This window comes from Haplochromis burtoni, unplaced genomic scaffold, assembly GCF_018398535.1.
Source record: "Haplochromis burtoni strain Fernald_Lab_line unplaced genomic scaffold, NCSU_Asbu1 Contig_363, whole genome shotgun sequence".
Taxonomy (NCBI): Eukaryota; Metazoa; Chordata; class Actinopteri; order Cichliformes; family Cichlidae; genus Haplochromis; species Haplochromis burtoni.
Window position 1 is genome coordinate 251,800 of NW_024582724.1, and position 18,858 is coordinate 270,657.

Consider the following 18,858-nt stretch of genomic DNA (forward strand, 5'->3'; position numbering starts at 1 on the left):
AGCATTAAACATCCTGCTCAGTGGTGAAGCCTGTGTAAAGCACAATTCTGGAGTTTATTCTCACCGTTAGCCAGAATCCCTCTGCAGAACTTGTTGAAAGAGGGCAGGGAAAAGAGGGGGCTGTAGGTGTCCGACTTCTTCATCAGCAGAGAGATCTCCTGAGCCCAGGTGAGAAGCAGTTTCCTAACATACCAACATAAGACTGTTATAACAGCTGTATCCAATATGTTCAATCTGGTTTACAGTCATCGTTAGACAGCTAATGAGTCATTTAGCTAAACAGTGAACACTTAGTGATAAAACACTGAGCTGTGTTTGGTTAAAAATGGGGAGAGAGAACCTGGCCTCGGGGTAAAGATGCTCCCGGGACAGCAGACCTCCAAGAAGACTAAGCAGTGTGCTGAAATGCTTCTTAGTTGCCGTGGTTACAGTACTGATGACAGCACCATCAAACAGAGAGGGAGAAGACGACGATAAGCTGGATGAGATGAAGTGATCGTGCCTGCGAACAGAGACAGAGGAGGTCATCTGATTAGAGAAGCAGCCATAAAACAGAAACATCGAGAGACACTAAGCGTTCACTAACCTTCACACAGCTCACAGTTCACTCAAATAATCTTCAGTGACAGAGACAAACTTGACTTTCTTCATTCAGCTAGTTTTACAACACCACCCATATAATATTAATCAGGTTTGGGTTTCCACTGTTACTGTTAGAATGTCCCATGACAACCACTTGGACATCTGCTGCGTGTCCTCCGAGGTGGTAACATTTCAACGCTTTAACTTGAAGAGTGGGCGTATAACGACACAGGCCCACCACAGCTGAAGCCTAAACTGCCACAGTAGACGTCCACACCAAACCTGGGTCACAGCCAAGAAACCAGTCGGTCTGAACAGGTAGGACGCTGCACCTGAGGGCCATTCATCCATCCATTTTATTCCGCTTATGCAGGGGCCGGGTCGCGGGGGCAGCAGCCTAAGCAGAGAAGCCCAGACCTCCCTCTCCCCAGCCACCTCCTCCAGCTTGTCCGGGGGAACACCAAGGCGTTCCCAGGCCAGCCGAGAGATATAATCTCTCCAGCGTGTCCTGGGTCTGCCCCGGGGCCTCCTCCCGGTGGGACATGCCCGGAACACCTCACCCAGGAGGCGCCCAGGGGGCATCCTTGTCAGATGCCCGAACCACCTCAGCTGGCTCCTTTCGATGTGGAGGAGCGGCGGCTCTACTCTGAGCCCCTCCCGAACTTCTCACCCTATCTCTAAGGGAGAGGCCAGCCACCCATTCGGAGGAAGCCCATTTCCGTCGCTTGCATTCGTGATCTTGTTCTTTCGGTCACTACCCACAGCTCGTGACCATAGGTGAGGGTAGGGACGTAGATCGACCGGTAAACTGAGAGCTTCGCTTTTATGCTCCGCTCTCTCTTCACCACGACGGACCGGTGCAGCATCCGCATCACTGCAGCCGCAGCACCAATCCGTCTGTCGAGCTCTGGCTCCCTTCTCCCATCACTCGCGAACAAGACCCCGAGATACTTAAACTCCTCCACTTGGGACAGGGTCTCGTCCCTGACCTGGAGTGGGCACTCCACCCTTTTCCGGCTGAGGACCATGGCCTCAGATTTGGAGGTGCTGATTCTCATTCCCACCGCTTCACACTCGGCTGCGAACCGTTCCAGTGCGAGCTGGAGGCCATCACCTGATGAAGCCAACAGAACCACATCATCTGCAAAAAGCAGAGATGAGATTCTGAGACCACCGAAGTGAAAGCCCTCCGCCACTTGGCTACACCTAGAAATCCTGTCCATGTCATGTCAACCAAGACAGCCTTACAACATCCAGAGCCTTCAGGAACTCGGGGCGGACCTCATCCACCCCAGGGGCTCTGCCACCAAGGAGTTGTTTAACTGCTTCAGTGACCTCGCCATCAGAGATTGGCGGGTCATCCCCCTCATCCCCAGACTCTGCTTTTGCCACGGAAGATGTGCCAGTAGGATTGAGGAGATCCTCCTTCCACCGCCTGACGATTTCCTCAGTCGAAGTCAGCAGCACTCCACCCGCACTATACACAGTGCAGGTGGAGCACTGCTTTCCCCTCCTGAGTCGCCTGACGGTTTTTTCCATGGTCTCTCCGAACTCCTCCCACACAGCAAAAAACAAACAAACTGAGGGCCAGGCCACTTCATTGAGTTCATGTCTGGATAGTATTTACGTCCATGATGAAACTACACAGCAGCACTGGAAGCATCCAGAGATGCACAAGGAGACACTTGTACTAAGAAGGTGAGCAGAGTTCAAATCCAGCGAGGTTTCTAATTAGTCTGAAGAAGCAAAATAAAAGCAGAGTCAGAGGCGTTTGCAGATTTTTTCCTTTGGTTTCTTTTTCTGCGCGCCCTCTCAGTAGGATACATACACTGGTAATAACGAAGCTTGGATTTTCTCAAATGGCATTCTTCTGTAGCAACAATTTTTTAGAACAGCCACATCGTTCAGACGATGCAGAGAGCTACGAAACGAAATGATCGTCCCTTTTCAGACAGACAAGTCGGTGGTTTCTGGGGGCATTTTACTCCTCCTCCAGAAGACTTAACACTAGAACAACCAAGGGGATATTCTAATGAACAGGTATATCTGTAACTGCTCGGGTGCCTCTGCACCATCCCTCTGCCCAGGGAGAGTGCGGCACAGCAGGACGCACGACGGATGTAATCCGTGACAATTCTGACCGCGTTGAGGAGGGAAACAAAGAGCTGTCATCGTGGTCGGTCAGCGGAGCAGCACACTGGGCCGACACGGGCTCTCCTGCTCATCATCCGAAAAACCATGAATGTCCAAGCCGATGCCCAACACAGCATCATCTGTGACCGTTAGCGTTCCTGCCTGGTTCCAGCTCATCTTCAGCTAACCCATCAACATATTCCATGTGGTCAGCCCAGCTAAATGCAGGGGCATCAACCAGACACTCCTTGTGTTCGGACTAGGACAAAGCTGGGGCCCCCGTCTTTCCAGGGTCGAGTACCGGAGCTGCAGACAAAACGCACAGGCTTCGGGCTCCGTCAGTGTTCTCCTAGTGTGGACAATCCCCAGGCAGATGGGCAGACATCGTAGCGTTTGCTGTCGTGCAAAGAGAAACTGAACCTCTGAGGACAGGGTGAACAGTGCAGGCAGCACTAACCACAGCGCACTAACTGGAGGCTAACACCAACACGGACAGTTAAGCCAACCTAACTAGGAGCAGCCCGACTCAGTGAGGTGTAAGAACTGAGGGTGACTGTGATGACGGAGGTATATGTGCAGGTGGGGCTTAAAGGCATGAACAAAGCTTTCTTCAGCCAGGACACGTGGGGGCGTGATATCTCACACTCATGTGTTGTACTGAGTGAATCGACTGGAAGGGAGCTTCAGGATTCTTCAGGATGACGGCTCTGATTCAGCATTACTATGACGGTGAGCAGCAATCAGCAAAACAACTGCTTCTGCTCATAATAACAGCAGTTACAGTTGGTGGTGGAAGGTCTAGAAGGGAAGGATTTTGGTAAAAGGACTTGTAACGGTGGCATCTGTTACAGCACCTAGCCTGAGAAAAGGATGGCCTGTTCTTTCACCAGTGTGCACAAAGGCACACCGCATGTCTGCTTGGTTTATACACCTGTTGCAAGTGGACTGAAAACACCTGAATAAAAAGATTAAGAGGGGTGGCTCGTCCCTTTGTAGTGCATGTCTGCATAACTGAGAATGCTGCAGTGGACAGCAGTGATTCTGTTCACAGTACATGTGGGTGTATTACCTGGTGCAGTGAGAGTACAGGGAGTAGAGTACGGTGTACTGGATAGCAGGGTAGTAGACAGCCAACTCAGAGTGGACCAGCATCAGATTGTGACTTAGAAGAGCAAAGACTGTCGGCGACAAGGCCCACATCTAGATAAAACACACAGAAAACCACCAATGAACCAAAAGAAGATGCGGACACAGACCATGGACTGAATCTTGTGGCGGTGCAAACATTATCACATCGAAGTGCTGGGTCATACATTTGAAGAGGGGAAATCTTAAAAACGTGAAACAATTGCACGAGCGCTGCTGATTGGCCGAGGAAGAATAAAAGTAGTCGTGGTAAACCAAGCCCCTCTGGGGTTGTTGGTGCTTCGATTCTGAAGTACAGTGTGTGTGTGGGGAGTGTGATTGTGTACTGTGTCCATTCCTGTGTGTCTCCATGTTGTGTGAGTGTGAGAGTATTTGTATGTACGTGTGCCTGAGGGTGGGAATGCATGCAGGCCAGGTGCTACACTCCACCTATCTTACAACATCTCAGGCTCCTCGTCCCTGCTGTGGTCCTTCTGGGGCTCTCGTGCTCTGGGGGGCCTCTGGGGCCCGGGTGTCCTCCATGCCTGCTTCGTGTCCTGGGGGCAGGGCTGTTATTTATGCATATATTGGTTGTTGCTGTGGTTTCACTGGTTTTTTTCTTCAGCAGGTATTGACGCAGATTCTCACCGTTGTTTCCTCCTCCCCGTCTTTCTCTCTCCCCTTCTCTTCCCCCCGGAGAGAACCCACGGAAACACGGGGAGAACATGCAAACTCCACACAGAAAGACCCCGGCCTGATGGTGGGATTGAACTCAGGACCTTCTTGCTGTGCGGCAACAGTGCTAACCACCGTGCTGCCCTACTGTGACACACTGTGTTAACTTTGTGAGTGTGACAGAAGGAAACTGTGAGGAATATCAGCATGGCTGTCATGCAGACACTGAGTGATGAACCCAGCAATGACGCATGTCCCAAAATGCGCTACAGGAACATATCTTTAGATGTATTAATGAGTGTAAAGTTAATATGAACCTTTTACCACACCAGTCACACCAAAGGAAGTATTATTATTACAGTGCTACTGTGATGTTTAACAATAGACAACGGCTCACCCCAATCAGAGAATTCTTGGTGTTGCCAATGGTGGTAAAGGTGCTGAGGTTGAAGATGATGGTGAACTGGGCTTTTTCTGGCGGTAGGGTGAGGGGAGCAAAAGCAGGGTGCTGGATATTAGGGCAGAGGGTCCCTGGTTCCAGGGGACCCAAAGTCTCCATCAAGCTGTTGAGACCACACGCCATCTCGCCCAACACCATTTTATAAGCTGCCTCCAGTGTTGGGATGTTTTTCAGGCTCAGCAGCGCCTGGTACACACCGTGGACAGCTGACATGACCTGTGCAGGGAGCACATGGACAGGGATTACACTCATCAACACAGAAAATCTTCAAATTATTTTCACTCACCCAACTTACGAATGAGCCAAGAACACACTGAGTCTATATAACTGACCTTCATGCATGTTCCTGCTCTGATATATATGCAACATGTTTTTCTTGGTAGAATCTTAGCTTGTTTCTAAGGTGAAGGCCTTTTGCATTAGCGAGCCACTTGGGTTCAGTACGTTGCCCGAGGATATTTGGTATGCAGACTGGAGCGGCCTTGGATTATTAGATGTGTAAAATATATGCCAAGCCCATTAAGGTGGTACAGGAACACTGAGTGAAGCCAAACCTCTTTCTCTTGATGAAAGCGAAGCTTCAGCAGCTGGGAGTCTGGTGCCAACAGCTTCTCTACAAAGGACACGGGCAGCTTGGTGTTGACCTGGTCTACAATCTGAAAGGCAACATTAAAAATTCCTCACACAACGTCAAAGTCAGGCTTGCTAATTGTTTAGACCGTCACAGAATTTTCCACAAGTTGTAGCAGTCCCAGATTTAACTTTAATCAAAGGTTTATCAGAATTGGACAATTTACAGCACTCGACAGCCAGACTGGTAACTGCCACAGAGGGGAGGGGGCACGGTAGGGACTAAGAATGTGTGGGGGTGGAGACAGGGGGCTGTTACAGGAAATCACAATGTTTAGTGCAGAAAAGGACAAAAACTGGTATCTGCAACACAGACTGTAAGAAAGCTGCAATCAGCTCATCGCAACCATAACAGGTCAAACTACAGCATCAGTGTAGACTTTGTCAGTCAGGCTGTGAGCATACAAATGAACACATCTTATTCTATGAGTACATATAAAACCCGTTAGGTGACTGTACCAGAGTGAGGAGATTGAGCACTGCCAGGTTGTAGTCTGGGCCACAGGCCTGGCAGCAGTCCAGCTGGTCTAGACCGTAGGCAAGGACAGCATCCATCAGCTGCCCACAGGGCTCTACACTGGCCAGCAGCACACCCACACACTCATTCCCTGCAGTGAGAACGGCCTCAGAGAACTGCACCTGCTTTGCCACGGTCACACAGGCCAGAACCCGGTTAAGAACCTTTGGAAAGATCAGGAAACAGAGAACAGTGACTACAGTGATGAAGCCCAGACTGCGAACTTCACAGATTGTAATAATAAAACGTATTAGAGACCACAGAAACATTTTGTAACCGATTTGAAGTGTAAAGAAATATTTGGCTTAACCTGTATATGCTGACTGCCTTGCTACAAATCTGCATCTTTCTTTTAACGGTCAAATTCACACGTGAGAAAAGTTCAATGTGCAGGAAAAAAGAATGAACCTAAATGTCCACGAGGCTCAGTTCCTCTGAGTTATGTAAAAAGAAGGTGCACTAAATTCTGATGTTCTGCTTGCTGTGGCTAAAATCAATATCTGTGTCCAACCTGTCATTATCCAACTACCACAGCACGTTGTGTGCACACTTCAGAGGAACGTCTTATTGACCAGCTGCTCCTCAGGCTTTCTTAGAACAAACTAAATACTACTGGAAAATAAGGCACTGTGGTAAATATAGTGTGTATTTAAGTACTTCATCAAAGGAAACCTGGAAGATGTGCTCCTTTTACCAACAGCACAATGTTCTCAACACATTTTAACAGTAAGTTATTTCCAAACTGCGATCCACATTTGTCAGTGAGTGCTCTCCAGATCTCCTGTTTGGTTGTCAGAGGTGCAGCTCTTACGTCTGTCACGTAGACTTCAGTAATAGGAGGTCCTCTGAAAGGGCTGAATCGCTCTCCGATGCTGCGGACCACTGTGCTGAAAACTCTCAGCAGGGCTGCCAACTTGGGCAACGACACTGAGGGAGGGGGGATATCTTCATCGAGCACCTCTCCTGAGACCACGTGGCTCAGATCCTAAAGAGAGCAAAGAGTCAGCCAAGCACGAGACAAACATAGCCATTAGCTCTATGGGGCATCATTTAATTTTTATTATCTGGTAAGAAAATCCAATTTAACACCATCAAGGATCTTTGAGGGTTTCCAGTCTGAGCATAAGCTGGACCCAAACACACTGGCTCCAGTTTGTTGCACATTTAAATAAAGCCTACTGAACAGTATAAGGTGCAGTGAAGTCTAGAGACTTAAATTTAGCTGATCTACAGCAGACCGCCCGTCAGGTCAGCACCGCAGCGAGTCCTTTCCCCGGGGTCTGAGCTTCAACATGGCTCATTCACCACAGAGGTTTGGGCTTTTTCCAACAGTACTTGTGCTCACTCTTCACCATACTTGCCAGTACTGAGCACGGCTGAAGACCTAACATACATCATTCAAGTACAAGTGGTCAGACCGAACTCCCAGGGAGGGATCTAACAAAGCAAACCAGTTCTGGAAGCAGCTCACAGGTGACACAGAGACCACCTGGGACACGGGCCGGGTTAAACTCAGTACTGCAGGTACCTGGCTGCTTCTCGTCACTGCACCTTCTAAATAAATATAACTGGCTGAGAGGCTTGGTGACGTCACCTCGGCATATGCTTCCATATCCTCCAAGAACTGTCCCAGCAATGTGGTGGAGAAGGTCAGGTCGGCCACCCAAAACTGCTCCAGGCTCTGTAACCAGCCTAAGCACAGACAGGGAGAGCAGAGCTGCAGGTAAACGAGCTGAACTGGATTTGTGTTTACACATCAACCCACCCATCCAAACACATGACCCACCGCTCCTTCAAAACGTGCCGGGAGAATCACTGAGAACTTTCCAAGCCCAAAGAATATACAGCATGTACATCTTTAACAGTTTTATTCAAAAAAAAATGAATAAAAAGAACAAACTGTAGAGTTTAATGCTACTCTGGGCCATGAAGGATTTGAATCTTAAAATCACTTCTCAGTAACAGACCGTGTAAACTCATGAGGGCTGGAGAGACAGGGCGTGTGGCTGCTGCATTTTGCACAAGTCTAAGGCTGCGTTCACACTGCAGGCGAAAGCGCATCAAATCCGACTTTTCTGACCCTGTGCGACCATCTATCCCATCATGGTGACAGCGTGAACGGCTCAAATCCGATATTTTCAAATCCGACCTGGGTCACTTTCGTATGTGGTGCTGGATCCGATACATATCCGATGTTTTAGAAAGCGACTGCTGTTTGATGGTCACGTTGCATTAAATCCGTCTTTTACATCACTGACACGAGACAGACGCCAACTATCAGCGCCGGAGAAGACATCGCGAACGCTTCCTGTCCATCCAGCGTAGATGTTGGGAAGACAGCGTTGGAGAAACGTGAACATTTTATTTGTACTGTATAATCTGCAGATTCTGACAGAAACCTGCAGCTGTCCTTTGAAGCAGCGCTCCTCTATTAAATGTAAATAACTTTATAACTTAAAGTAAAATTAGGAAACGTAAAGTCCGGAGTCTTTATATTAAGGCCATCAGTCAGACAATAGTTTGCTCTGGGTCTAAACAGAGCGCGTTGTGTGTGACGTCTTCTTTTGCGCATGCGGCCGCTTTGAGCGTTCACACAGGAGCGCGTTTGCTGTCGCATTTTATTTGTAGTGTGAACGAGCAGACAAAAAAATCGGATTTGATCAAATAATCGGAGTTGAGCATCAAGACCTGCAGAGTGAACGCAGCCGTAGTGTTTTCCCACTGATGTGTATTAAAACACTATTATAATAATCCAAGTCTAAATGTCACCCGTGATATTCCTCCAGCGGCAGCAGCAGGACTGGGCGACCTTGTTTTATCTCACAGGTGTGCCAATAACAAATCTCTTTTATTCAAATATATTTTTATAAGTTTCTTAACATCCATTTGTAAGGTTGGAGAGCTTTGCTGAATGCTTTGATGTTACTGCTGATGGAGCCGTGAGTCAGCAGCAAAACAGGTCTGCACTCATCGAGTGCTTTGAATAATTCAATTACAAAAACAGTCTCTACAACTTCTGATCATTTAACGCATAGCACCATAGCATGCTGCTGTGTTAAACACTGTAAATGTGTTTCACCCACATTTGCAACTAAAAGCAGAGCTGCAATGCAAACATGTTTAGGAGCAGCTTCTGAACAACGTCAAGCCCCCACAGCTGAGTTCAGTAAAAGACACAGCAGCGCTGTTTCTGTGATCACCACTGAAACCTTCACTTGGAAAACCTGACATGAAGACAATTAACCTCGAGCCTTCCATGAAGACAGAGTAAAGGTACATTTCTCATAAATTAGTTCAGATTGTGTATACATCTTATTTTATTTGACATAATTCATTAAAAAAGAGAAAAGAAAACGTTTTCCTGGAAGTAGCAGAAAAAAAATCTAAATCTGAATATAATAATCCTTCTGTGTTAACAGTCATTTTTGTTATGTGCACATAGAACTTAATGTTATGTTATTTATCCGTAACTATTGTTGCGATTCATTACAGTCTGTTTAAACTGTACTGTGTGCTGCACTGCGGCTGCTGAGAAACAGTACTTGGTCTCAGGCTGGGTAAATACGAAATGACAATGAACTCCTGAGTACTAACGATGCACTCACTTTGCAAATGAAAACACACAGCTCTCCTCTGCATAAGCTCAGGATTAGTATCAGTGACACTGGCCCTGTATGTACAGTATCACACAGCACTGGGAGTAGCTTTCCTTCTTAATGTGTCCATGAACGCAAACATTAAGGCTGTCATTTCTGGTCTCTGAATGTTTGCCTTCTTCTTTTAATCCAGGGTACTGGCCAAGTAGCACGCTTGGGCCGTACATTTAAACAGCTGCAATAGAATCTAAACTAGAGGTACAACGGGGGTAGAAACCACTGCTCGGTGTTTCAGGGTGTGAGGCAGGAGGAATCCCAGTGGTGGCAGGGAAATGTGTGGACGTGTTGCTCCCGTTTTCTCATGAACCTTTTCAATGCTCTTCCTTCCCACTGGGTTATAAATAAGCCTGCTGATGTCAAACAGCTGCAGAAGTACTGCCCGCTAACATGCGCTTACTGACCTGAGACTTGCTGGGTGAGTGCCTGCTTCTGTGTGTGGTCAATGTGCCAACCCACCAGGATGTCCACAGTGTCCTGTGAGACAGCAGAAGACATCAGGACAGTGGCTGGAAAGATCAGAGATGCTGTGATCTGAACACAGTGCACCTGTTGGTCTCAGCCATGGAACAATACTCACCCTGAAGTTGGTGCTGAAGACATGTGGGTAGCAGTGTGCCACCTGAAGAATACATTTGACACTTTGACAAAGCAGCTCTGGAGTGTCCACGTTTTCAAGGATGGACTGCAGATTGCTCATCACCATCTGAAACACACAGCAGGCCCCATCTACTGTACATCTCTGCAGGGCTTTGCATCGTCTGCAATAACATTGCTATACACGTCTATGTGATGTGAAAGTATGATATGGACGATATGGCAACTGGTTACAAATTGACCAAAATATGATAAACATCCCAGACAGAACGTGTGTTTACTATGCAACAACACTGCACGGCTCTTTGAAGATTGTTACTGTAGCTACTGTCAAACTAAACTGCAGCTCTTAATTCAAACTGACTGAAAGCAATACCCACTGCCATGGCACTGGCTAACAGCAACCAACCTTATGCATGGTGTGAATTTCAGCGCAGGTGCTGTGAATAGTTTAACAGATTACTATCAATAAGCCTGAACAACACTCTCTCTGCAAGACTTGCACTCCCTCTGCTGTTCCAGCACTAGTGTACACAGGCATGTAACATACACCTACATCTTACATCATCATCATTAGTAGTATAAATGCAGGCTAACTGGCCCTGGGTATCTGTAGCCTCAAGCTGTAACAGTGAGTAGCTGCATGGTGCTGATGCAGAGACAGGTCAAAATGAACCGGACAGATAGAGTTGTACTCGTGAAAAGCATCAGGCCGTGTCTTTACCTGCATAATGTGAGAAAAGGCCTTCCTCTCCCCAGCAGCCTCCAAAGCGCGCTGTGCTGCCACCAGGTACAACAGCTTCACCTCATCACGACTGCTTGAATTGAACTTGACAAAGAGCCACTTGAAGATGCGCTCTGCCTCATAGCTGAGTACGGTGCACAGGATACCAAGGCAGGCTGCAGCATCCTGACGCAGCTCCCACAGCATCTTGCTGCTAAAAACATCAACACAGGAAAAAAAACAACTTTAGAGCGGCCTGACTATTATTTCGATCGGCTTGGATGGACAGCGTCGGTGCACAGCCATGACTCTTCAACCCTGATCGCTCAGACTCGCCACGCAGGAAGCTCTAGGAAGAGTCCTGGTGGTTCCAAACTTGTTCCACATATGGATGATGGAGGCCACTGTGCTGCTTAGGACCTTCGGTGATGCAGAGACGTCCTCAGATCTATACACTCCTACCTCAGAGGTCTACAGAGCACTCCCTGGACTTCATGGCTGGGTTTGTGCCCCGACACTGTCAAATATGCGACCCTATATAGACAAGTGTGCACTTTTCCACATCATGTTCGATCAACTGAATTCACCACAGATGAACTCCAACAGAGTTGAAGAATGACGTGACAGATGATCAGTGGAAACAAGAAGCACCTGAGCAACGTTTTGAGGGTCATGGCAACAAAATAACAACCTCAAATATAACCTTCGTCATTATGGACTATTTCATTGAATATAAAGGTGAAAACTGAATGCAATTCATTTTGGAAAAAGGTTGTAACCTGACAAATAGTTGAAACAAACTTCTGTAATAATTTCTATTAAACAGTAGAAAAAAGAACAAGCACCAGCAGCTGGCTTTAGATTGAATGCGCAGAGAGCACAGCTGGAGTCCCAATGATTAATGCAAACTTTAAAACTACATTTAAGTGTACAGCCAGGATACATCGAAGGTCAACCTTTTTTCCAACAGTGATAGTCAGTCAGGTAACAGTTACAAAAGTCTACTGACTTCAACCTCACCAACAGTACATCTGAAACATTCTTATGATCCACTCCTCGCGCGACAGCTTCCTTGAGGCCGCGGGCTATCGTTAGCTTCATCTGTGTGGTCGTAGGAAACTAGCCTGGCTGCTAACACTGACCACAGAGTCTCTGATGAAGTGAACTGTAAGCTCATACAGGGATGAGGCTTTTCCACATGTTGTGGATTTCCTCCAATACTTGGGTTCGTAATGCAAACGAGGCAACTTGACTTGTGTGAAGCGTTTTTGAGTCGAGTTTTGACCTATGAAGGAAACCATTGATAGATGTACGCTGTAATGGCCGCTATGATCTTTGTGGGGCTTTATCATGCGGCGTGCAGCAGCCTGCTCTAATGTTTGAGCACCTGATGGCGCTTTCCTGCTTCTCATTCCTAAAATCATACTGTGTCACATGAGTCTTGCTTAACTGACAGGTTTGTTGCGTTGGCGTCTGTGGTGGGGACCGGTTTGCACAGTACGGTTCGCTGCTCCGTGTCAGATTTTTCCATGTTAGGAATAAATAGTAGGATTTAAGATGGCAGCAATGCATCTGCAAGGATGCCAGCTGCCGTTAAACACCAAAGAAGAAGAAGAAGAAGCAGCAGCAGTCCCCGGCACCGCAGCTGTGTCCAAATTCATGGGCCGCATCCTTTGGAGACCGCATTTGTAAGCCGATTACGTCACAGCGTGGCCCACCATATCCCAGAATTCATAGCGCGGCCCAGCTAATTCCAGTTCCCAACAATGGCGGCAGCTACTTAGTTTTAATGTTACTCTTATTAATCTTTCTGGGTCGCAAAATAAACATTTAACATATTTTCAGAATGTATCTGTGTAAACTTCTAATATCTGCTCAGTTTATCAAGACAACACATATTTTCAAAAGCGCGCCGACGTTTTCAGAGCCATCTGTTACCCACCAGCTCGACAGCTGACCGGGAGGTCAAGGGTCACTAGAGCCAGTGAAAACAGGGGATTCCCAGCACATCATTTTCAAACCCCCCGGAGTTCTTTCCCTACTCAGGTTAAACATGATATATGAGTCACTCAGATAACTTAAAAATGTTCTTGTTTGGCTTTTTTCAGTCTTTTATTTGTTCCTGAGTAAATCGGTTTGGCTGAGATTAAAGTTATAGTTTTCACACAGCTGATTAAACAGTTAAACATTAAAAGTTTAATAAACTCTCATCTTGTCTTTATTGTTAGTTAGCACAGACCTTAAACACTTCCAGCTGTAAGCTAATGATAGTTATATAAGAGCAGATGCTGCTGGTGCAACAAGCTGTACGTTTTACGTCCAATGGATGATGATCCGATTAGTCGCTTGTGGCAGCGCTACTGAGCAACAGTCTGAGTTTATGTGAATATTTCAATCTCCTTTCTATTTCTACGGCCCTGAGTTATTGAAACTTCCTGTGCTGCCAATGAACCCACGCACCCAGCATCCTCTTACCTCTCATTTAAAATGTCATTCAGAGTGCTAAGGATGGTGTCCAATTGTTTGACCAGAGTCTGTGGAGACAAGACAGAAGTCATTAGGATTACACAGTCTCAGTAGTCACTCACTGTTTATCGAACTACAGTCCCCTTTATGTATCAGTCTCATATTATAGCAGCCTTCACATCAAAATATGTCTAAACAATCATGTTGCTAGGCAACTCAGTGCATGGCGGTAGTTGTTTTACGTTAAAACTAAAGCCCCTGCAGCGCTGCAGGTAAAAGCAGTCATAATGTTTTTGTCCTTTGTTCTCACACACCTCAACATTCAGTATGTAATGAAAAAGCCCATTTTAGGAAAAGCCAGGAAAACTGAGACGATAGGGTTTTATCTTAACACAGTTACAGGCCCGAGGGTCAAAGTATTCATAACTACATGAGTACTAGAGCCTACGAAGGACCTTTAGGTAAATCAACAGTCCAAGCGGTCATAAGGTAGCTGGTCAGTTGGGGCGGCTGTAGCTCAGGCGGTAGAGCAGGTTACTGCTGATCTACTGATCGGAAGGTTGGTGGTTCGATTCCTGGCTTCCCCTAGTCTGCATGCCAAATATTCTTTGGCAAGATACTAACCCCAAACTGCTCTCTGATGCATCCATCGGAGTGTGAATGTGTGTGACTGTTAGCTAGAAAACACTTAGAAAAATGTGCTTTTGCGAATGGGTGAATGCACAAGTTGTATAAAGCGCTTTGAGAGCTCAGAAGAGTAGAAAAGCGCTCTATAAGAACCAGTCCATTTACCCTCACAGTGTGTGCTGGGAGAAGTAAATATGCAAACACATCGTATAATGTATTCCAATACAGTTTGCTGCACCCTGTGAGTTTGACTATAGTGACGTTGCTGGCTATCACGGATTGAAACACCAGGAAAGTAATCCGACTGACCCCTCTGCTCTCGCCATGGCTGATGAATTCCTTCAGCTGTTTGATTGTAGCCAGCCTCCGGTCACGATCATCTTCCCTGGAGACTCGGCGCAGGAGGTTGGCCAGTCGAGACTCCTCTGAGTGAGCCATTCCTCTGTCTGCAACGACATCCCGACACTCCGAGTGAACACACATGATCCCGCTGCAGCTACACCAGCATATTAGAAAAAACTAAACTACAACCACAGCTGGAGTTCCTCAGCATCATTTCAGAAGTATATAGATGTAACTACTGCAGAAAACATGTTGGGAACATGCTCTTTAGACACAAGCTGTTAATTAGCTAGTCAGAGCCTAGTGTTCCCATGAAAACTGGGTAGGAACTGCAAGGAAACCTAAATTTAAGTCTTAATACCATTTCTCCACTTGTGTTAGAGTGGAAACTTCAGTTAACCAAACCTGGCATTACCTTTTTCCACCTGTCAGTGAATGACTCAGGCAAACCCGATCTGAACACGACGCGAGCTTATTTTTATAAGCCAACTCCTTTGAACCTGCGTTGAACGTGTGCTTCAGCATGCATTTGCTGCACCACTTACCCTGCGATTTCCTCATGTCCTTTGAAGCTAGAGCACGGTTTCCATGCTTAAAAGGAATCAAATCCGTTGTCAAGTCATCTGGCCTCAGCTCTTGCCCCAGCGACTTCCAATCAAACGTAGTATCACAGACACCTTGACCAGCTTCATATCCACCTAAGAGACATTTCATAGAAAGGCCAAGTACGCATAAGCTGCACTATTCAAATACAATGTGTGTTTGTTCATGTAAACAGCCTGTTTTACAACTTGGTTTAACCAACAAGTGAGACTAACCGAGTCGATGAGGAGCTGACCTGCAGAAGGCTCACGACAGAAGATAAATCATTCTTTTCAACATTTCACTTTAATTAGAAATCTGTATCTTTGCTTCTTCGTTTGTCTTTAGACGGGTCAGTGACTAGAAATGAAAATCTGCAGTTAACATGAATGATGGGAGTTTAACTTGAAATTTTGACCCTGAAACTGGAAAATGTGGAAAGTGGGGCAAAAAGCTTCCTTTTTGGGTTATTTTCAGCCAAAGTCTAAGTAAGAAGTAAGAGTTTCAGCTTAACCACAGGCCTCACCCTCTTCCTGATGGGTATCTGCAGCAGCATAGACATTACTGGGCACTGCTGGCTGTTCAGGGCAACTGGAGGCCAACACGTCGTACAGTGGTCCTGAACCAAACTCTCTAGACTTCACCTCGTCCTGGCTGGATGACACACTGTTAACTCTACGGATAAAACAAACACAGACAAAAGAAAAAGACCACCAATGTCACAGCTGACTCTTGATCTAACTCTGAACTCATCCCATTACTACCAGTTTAATACTAATGAATGTCACAGTTCAACTGGAAAGTTTCAGGCGTGACTAATGAAACTTTCAACTGCAATGAGACCACAGGTTGGAGCGTATGAGCTACAGGTGTACTTCAATGATTCAAGCAAGTGCCACTGCTCAGCAGTTATTTTTGTCTGGGAGTCGATCATTGCTAAAGCATGACCTACAGAAACATGTCACCATCTGTAAGCAGGTGCACAGCTTTTACACTGTGTGCTCCTTCTCTTTGCCCAATCACAGGTGGTGAGTGTTCTGTACAGGTAAACATCGAACTAGTCTCCAGATGAGTCGGTATAAAGTAAAGATAAACCACGAGGGACTGCATGAAAAGCATTTGGTGCATATTCCAACTTATTGGGCAACTTTAAGGGTAAACAGTCTATTGCATTTTTAATGCAGCAGAGGGAACAACTGCATTAATCACATGGTATAATACTTACATCACATCATGGCATACTGTTAATCAGAAAGAATACAAACAAAAATAATCAACACAAACTTCATCATTTCGCTATTGCATCCTCTCACAAAACATGAAGTGTTGCTTCGACATAACTGGTTGACTCTAAGCTTTGAAGCTTGCAGTATTAGTGCCAGCTTAAACGCCATCGTTTAATCATTAACAGCAACATTTAAATCTCACTTAGCCAACTAACCAGAAAAAGTCACTAAGGATGGCAAATGAGGCAAGACACCAAACAAAATAAAAACACACTAAAGCAGGAAGTAAAAATAAACTATTTAGCTGGCAATTCTGTGCATGTGGTACAATGCTGCTCGGTAACAAGGCCTACATGGTAACTGCACTGGTTCTTATATTACAGTGTTTTACTCTACTGGAGCACTCGAGGTGCTTTAAACAGCATGCCTCATTCACACACAGATACTCCGATGGATGCATCAGAGAGCAACTTGTGGTTAGTATGTTGCACGAGGATTAATTTGGCATGCAACCTGGAGTAACTGGGATGAAACCACCAACCACCCAGTTAGGCGATGACCTGGTCTACCTGAACTACAGCCACGCCAGAAATGAAAGGCTAACATTAGATTAGTTTAATGCCCAAGAAAGAACTGATGAACAGACTGTCATTTTTGTTGTCATACTACTTTAATCGTTTAGAAATTCTTTGCAAACAGATGCAAATCAGGCCTACCCCCACCCCTACTAAAACAGGAGCAATAACCTGCTGCTGAGCCCAGTCTGCAGTCTTCATTTAGTGTGTGACTACAACAACAGGCACCTGACGCTGTTCACACGTCTCACACACACCCAAAATACCCTGGGTCGACACGGGAGTATGGAAACATGGATCCCGTCTCTCACAGAAAGCTGCAGTGAGCCGCATTTCAAAACTAAGCGAGGCCTTCGGGCAGCTGCCACGCTCACAGCCAGCAATGACATCTCCTCTTTTACTCATTGCCCAGTTAGTTATTATAACGTCAACAGGTTAAAAAACCAACACCATCGTACACCTCTCTGTGCAGAAGCTGTAAAAAACGTATCCGGAAGTTATCTGAGGAGTTGATAACATTGCTTTGGGTAGTCTTTCCCATTAGCTAACCATATGGAGCCAGCGCGAAGACCCACAGCTCACAAACACTTTGAGCTACCATGTGTTTCATTTTAAATATCGCTCATCAGTAAAATACATAAAAGATCAGTATTATTTTTTTTAACTGGCGTGCTTTTGTACCAAAGCCTCACAGTTGATTAGCCATTAGCGTTAGCTTGTTAGCAGCGACAGTCCACGACACAGGCTCGTCACAGGCAAGCCCTACATTTACCGTGGGTCAGTCTATACTGCGTAAACAAGATGGTTTTATGGTTTTCAAGACAGTGCAGTTACGGTCTGTTAGTATTAAGCGTTTAAGCACAAACAAACAGTGCTTCCCTTCCATGTGGCCCCAGCTGAACACAACAGCGAGCCGTAGGCCCACAGAGCACCAACCTGGACTGCCAGTCGTTCCAGTGTGGCCGCAGTTTGTGGGCGCCGCTGAGCCGAGACCCTGTGGCTTTACGGCTCATTACCTTTTAGAGCGCTGCATGACCTACTGTCAGCGGTAACTTATCTCTCCGCAACGTTACTTTTCTCTATTATGCTTTATCAAACCTCACAAATAGGTTAGCAACTTCTTGTTACAGCTAGCTTACGGCACTCCTTCTTCTTTATGTTTTTTTGGCAGTTGTCAAACTAAAGAACGTGCATTACCGCCACCTATCCGCATTCTAAGACAATTACCCAAAATTCTTAGGACCAAATTCATTTGCCTGAATAAATGACAATATTACATTATTGAATACGTTTGCAGAAAGTCTCGTACACTTGAATCTGTGTCTCTACGCCACATGTTTATTCTTTGGCTATATGGCGTATTATTTAAACTGTGATCAAAGCTGAGCAATGATATAAGTGACACATCTCTCCTGTTTCTTCTGTATCCATAATCCTAAGCAAAGGAATTTACTACTAATAATAATATCTTTATCGTCAAAAAAATCTAAGAAAAACTGATGCAACCCTATGACTGCAAACATCTTTAAAGGCTTAAAATATGTCTGTAAAAATACAACAGCAAATAAATAAATAGAGTAGAAGGTCAATAACTATGCATAAAAGTCTCGAAAAAGTAACCTTAAAAATGTCTGACAAAAATTTGTACTTCTGTGTGCTTGCTGGTGGTACTTTGTAACCAGAGGTGGGTCGAGTATCCAAAAACTTTACTCAAGTAAAAGTGAAAAGTAGTCGTCAAAAAAGTTACTCAAGTAAGAGTAAAAAAGTACTTGGCGAAAAGACTACTCAAGTAGCGAGTAACTGTTTGAAATGTCCGATTTATTTTTTAAATAAATGTTATCAGACAAACAAAAATAAATAAATATACAAATTTTACCATTTTCAGAAGGAATATATGTAAAAAGATCAACAAAATAAGGCACAACAATTCTAATTTACAGATGT

The 18,858-nt window shown here is 45.6% G+C and overlaps 1 protein-coding gene across 1 annotated transcript in view; it reads right to left on the minus strand.

The window, feature by feature from the left end:
• Positions 1-18,085, minus strand: part of smg1 (SMG1 nonsense mediated mRNA decay associated PI3K related kinase) — a gene marked incomplete in the record, with an annotated part of 55,992 nt that extends 37,907 nt beyond the window's left edge. Inside the window, 16 exon segments of the mRNA XM_042228909.1 lie at positions 65-183; positions 341-502; positions 3,785-3,915; positions 4,913-5,191; positions 5,530-5,631; positions 6,065-6,286; positions 6,934-7,107; positions 7,717-7,814; positions 10,180-10,252; positions 10,356-10,481; positions 11,097-11,310; positions 13,572-13,630; positions 14,499-14,635; positions 15,077-15,229; positions 15,640-15,788; positions 17,851-18,085. Coding sequence (XP_042084843.1) covers positions 65-183; positions 341-502; positions 3,785-3,915; positions 4,913-5,191; positions 5,530-5,631; positions 6,065-6,286; positions 6,934-7,107; positions 7,717-7,814; positions 10,180-10,252; positions 10,356-10,481; positions 11,097-11,310; positions 13,572-13,630; positions 14,499-14,635; positions 15,077-15,229; positions 15,640-15,788; positions 17,851-17,927 — 2,275 coding nt within the window.
• Between the last annotated feature and the right edge of the window lie 773 nt (positions 18,086-18,858).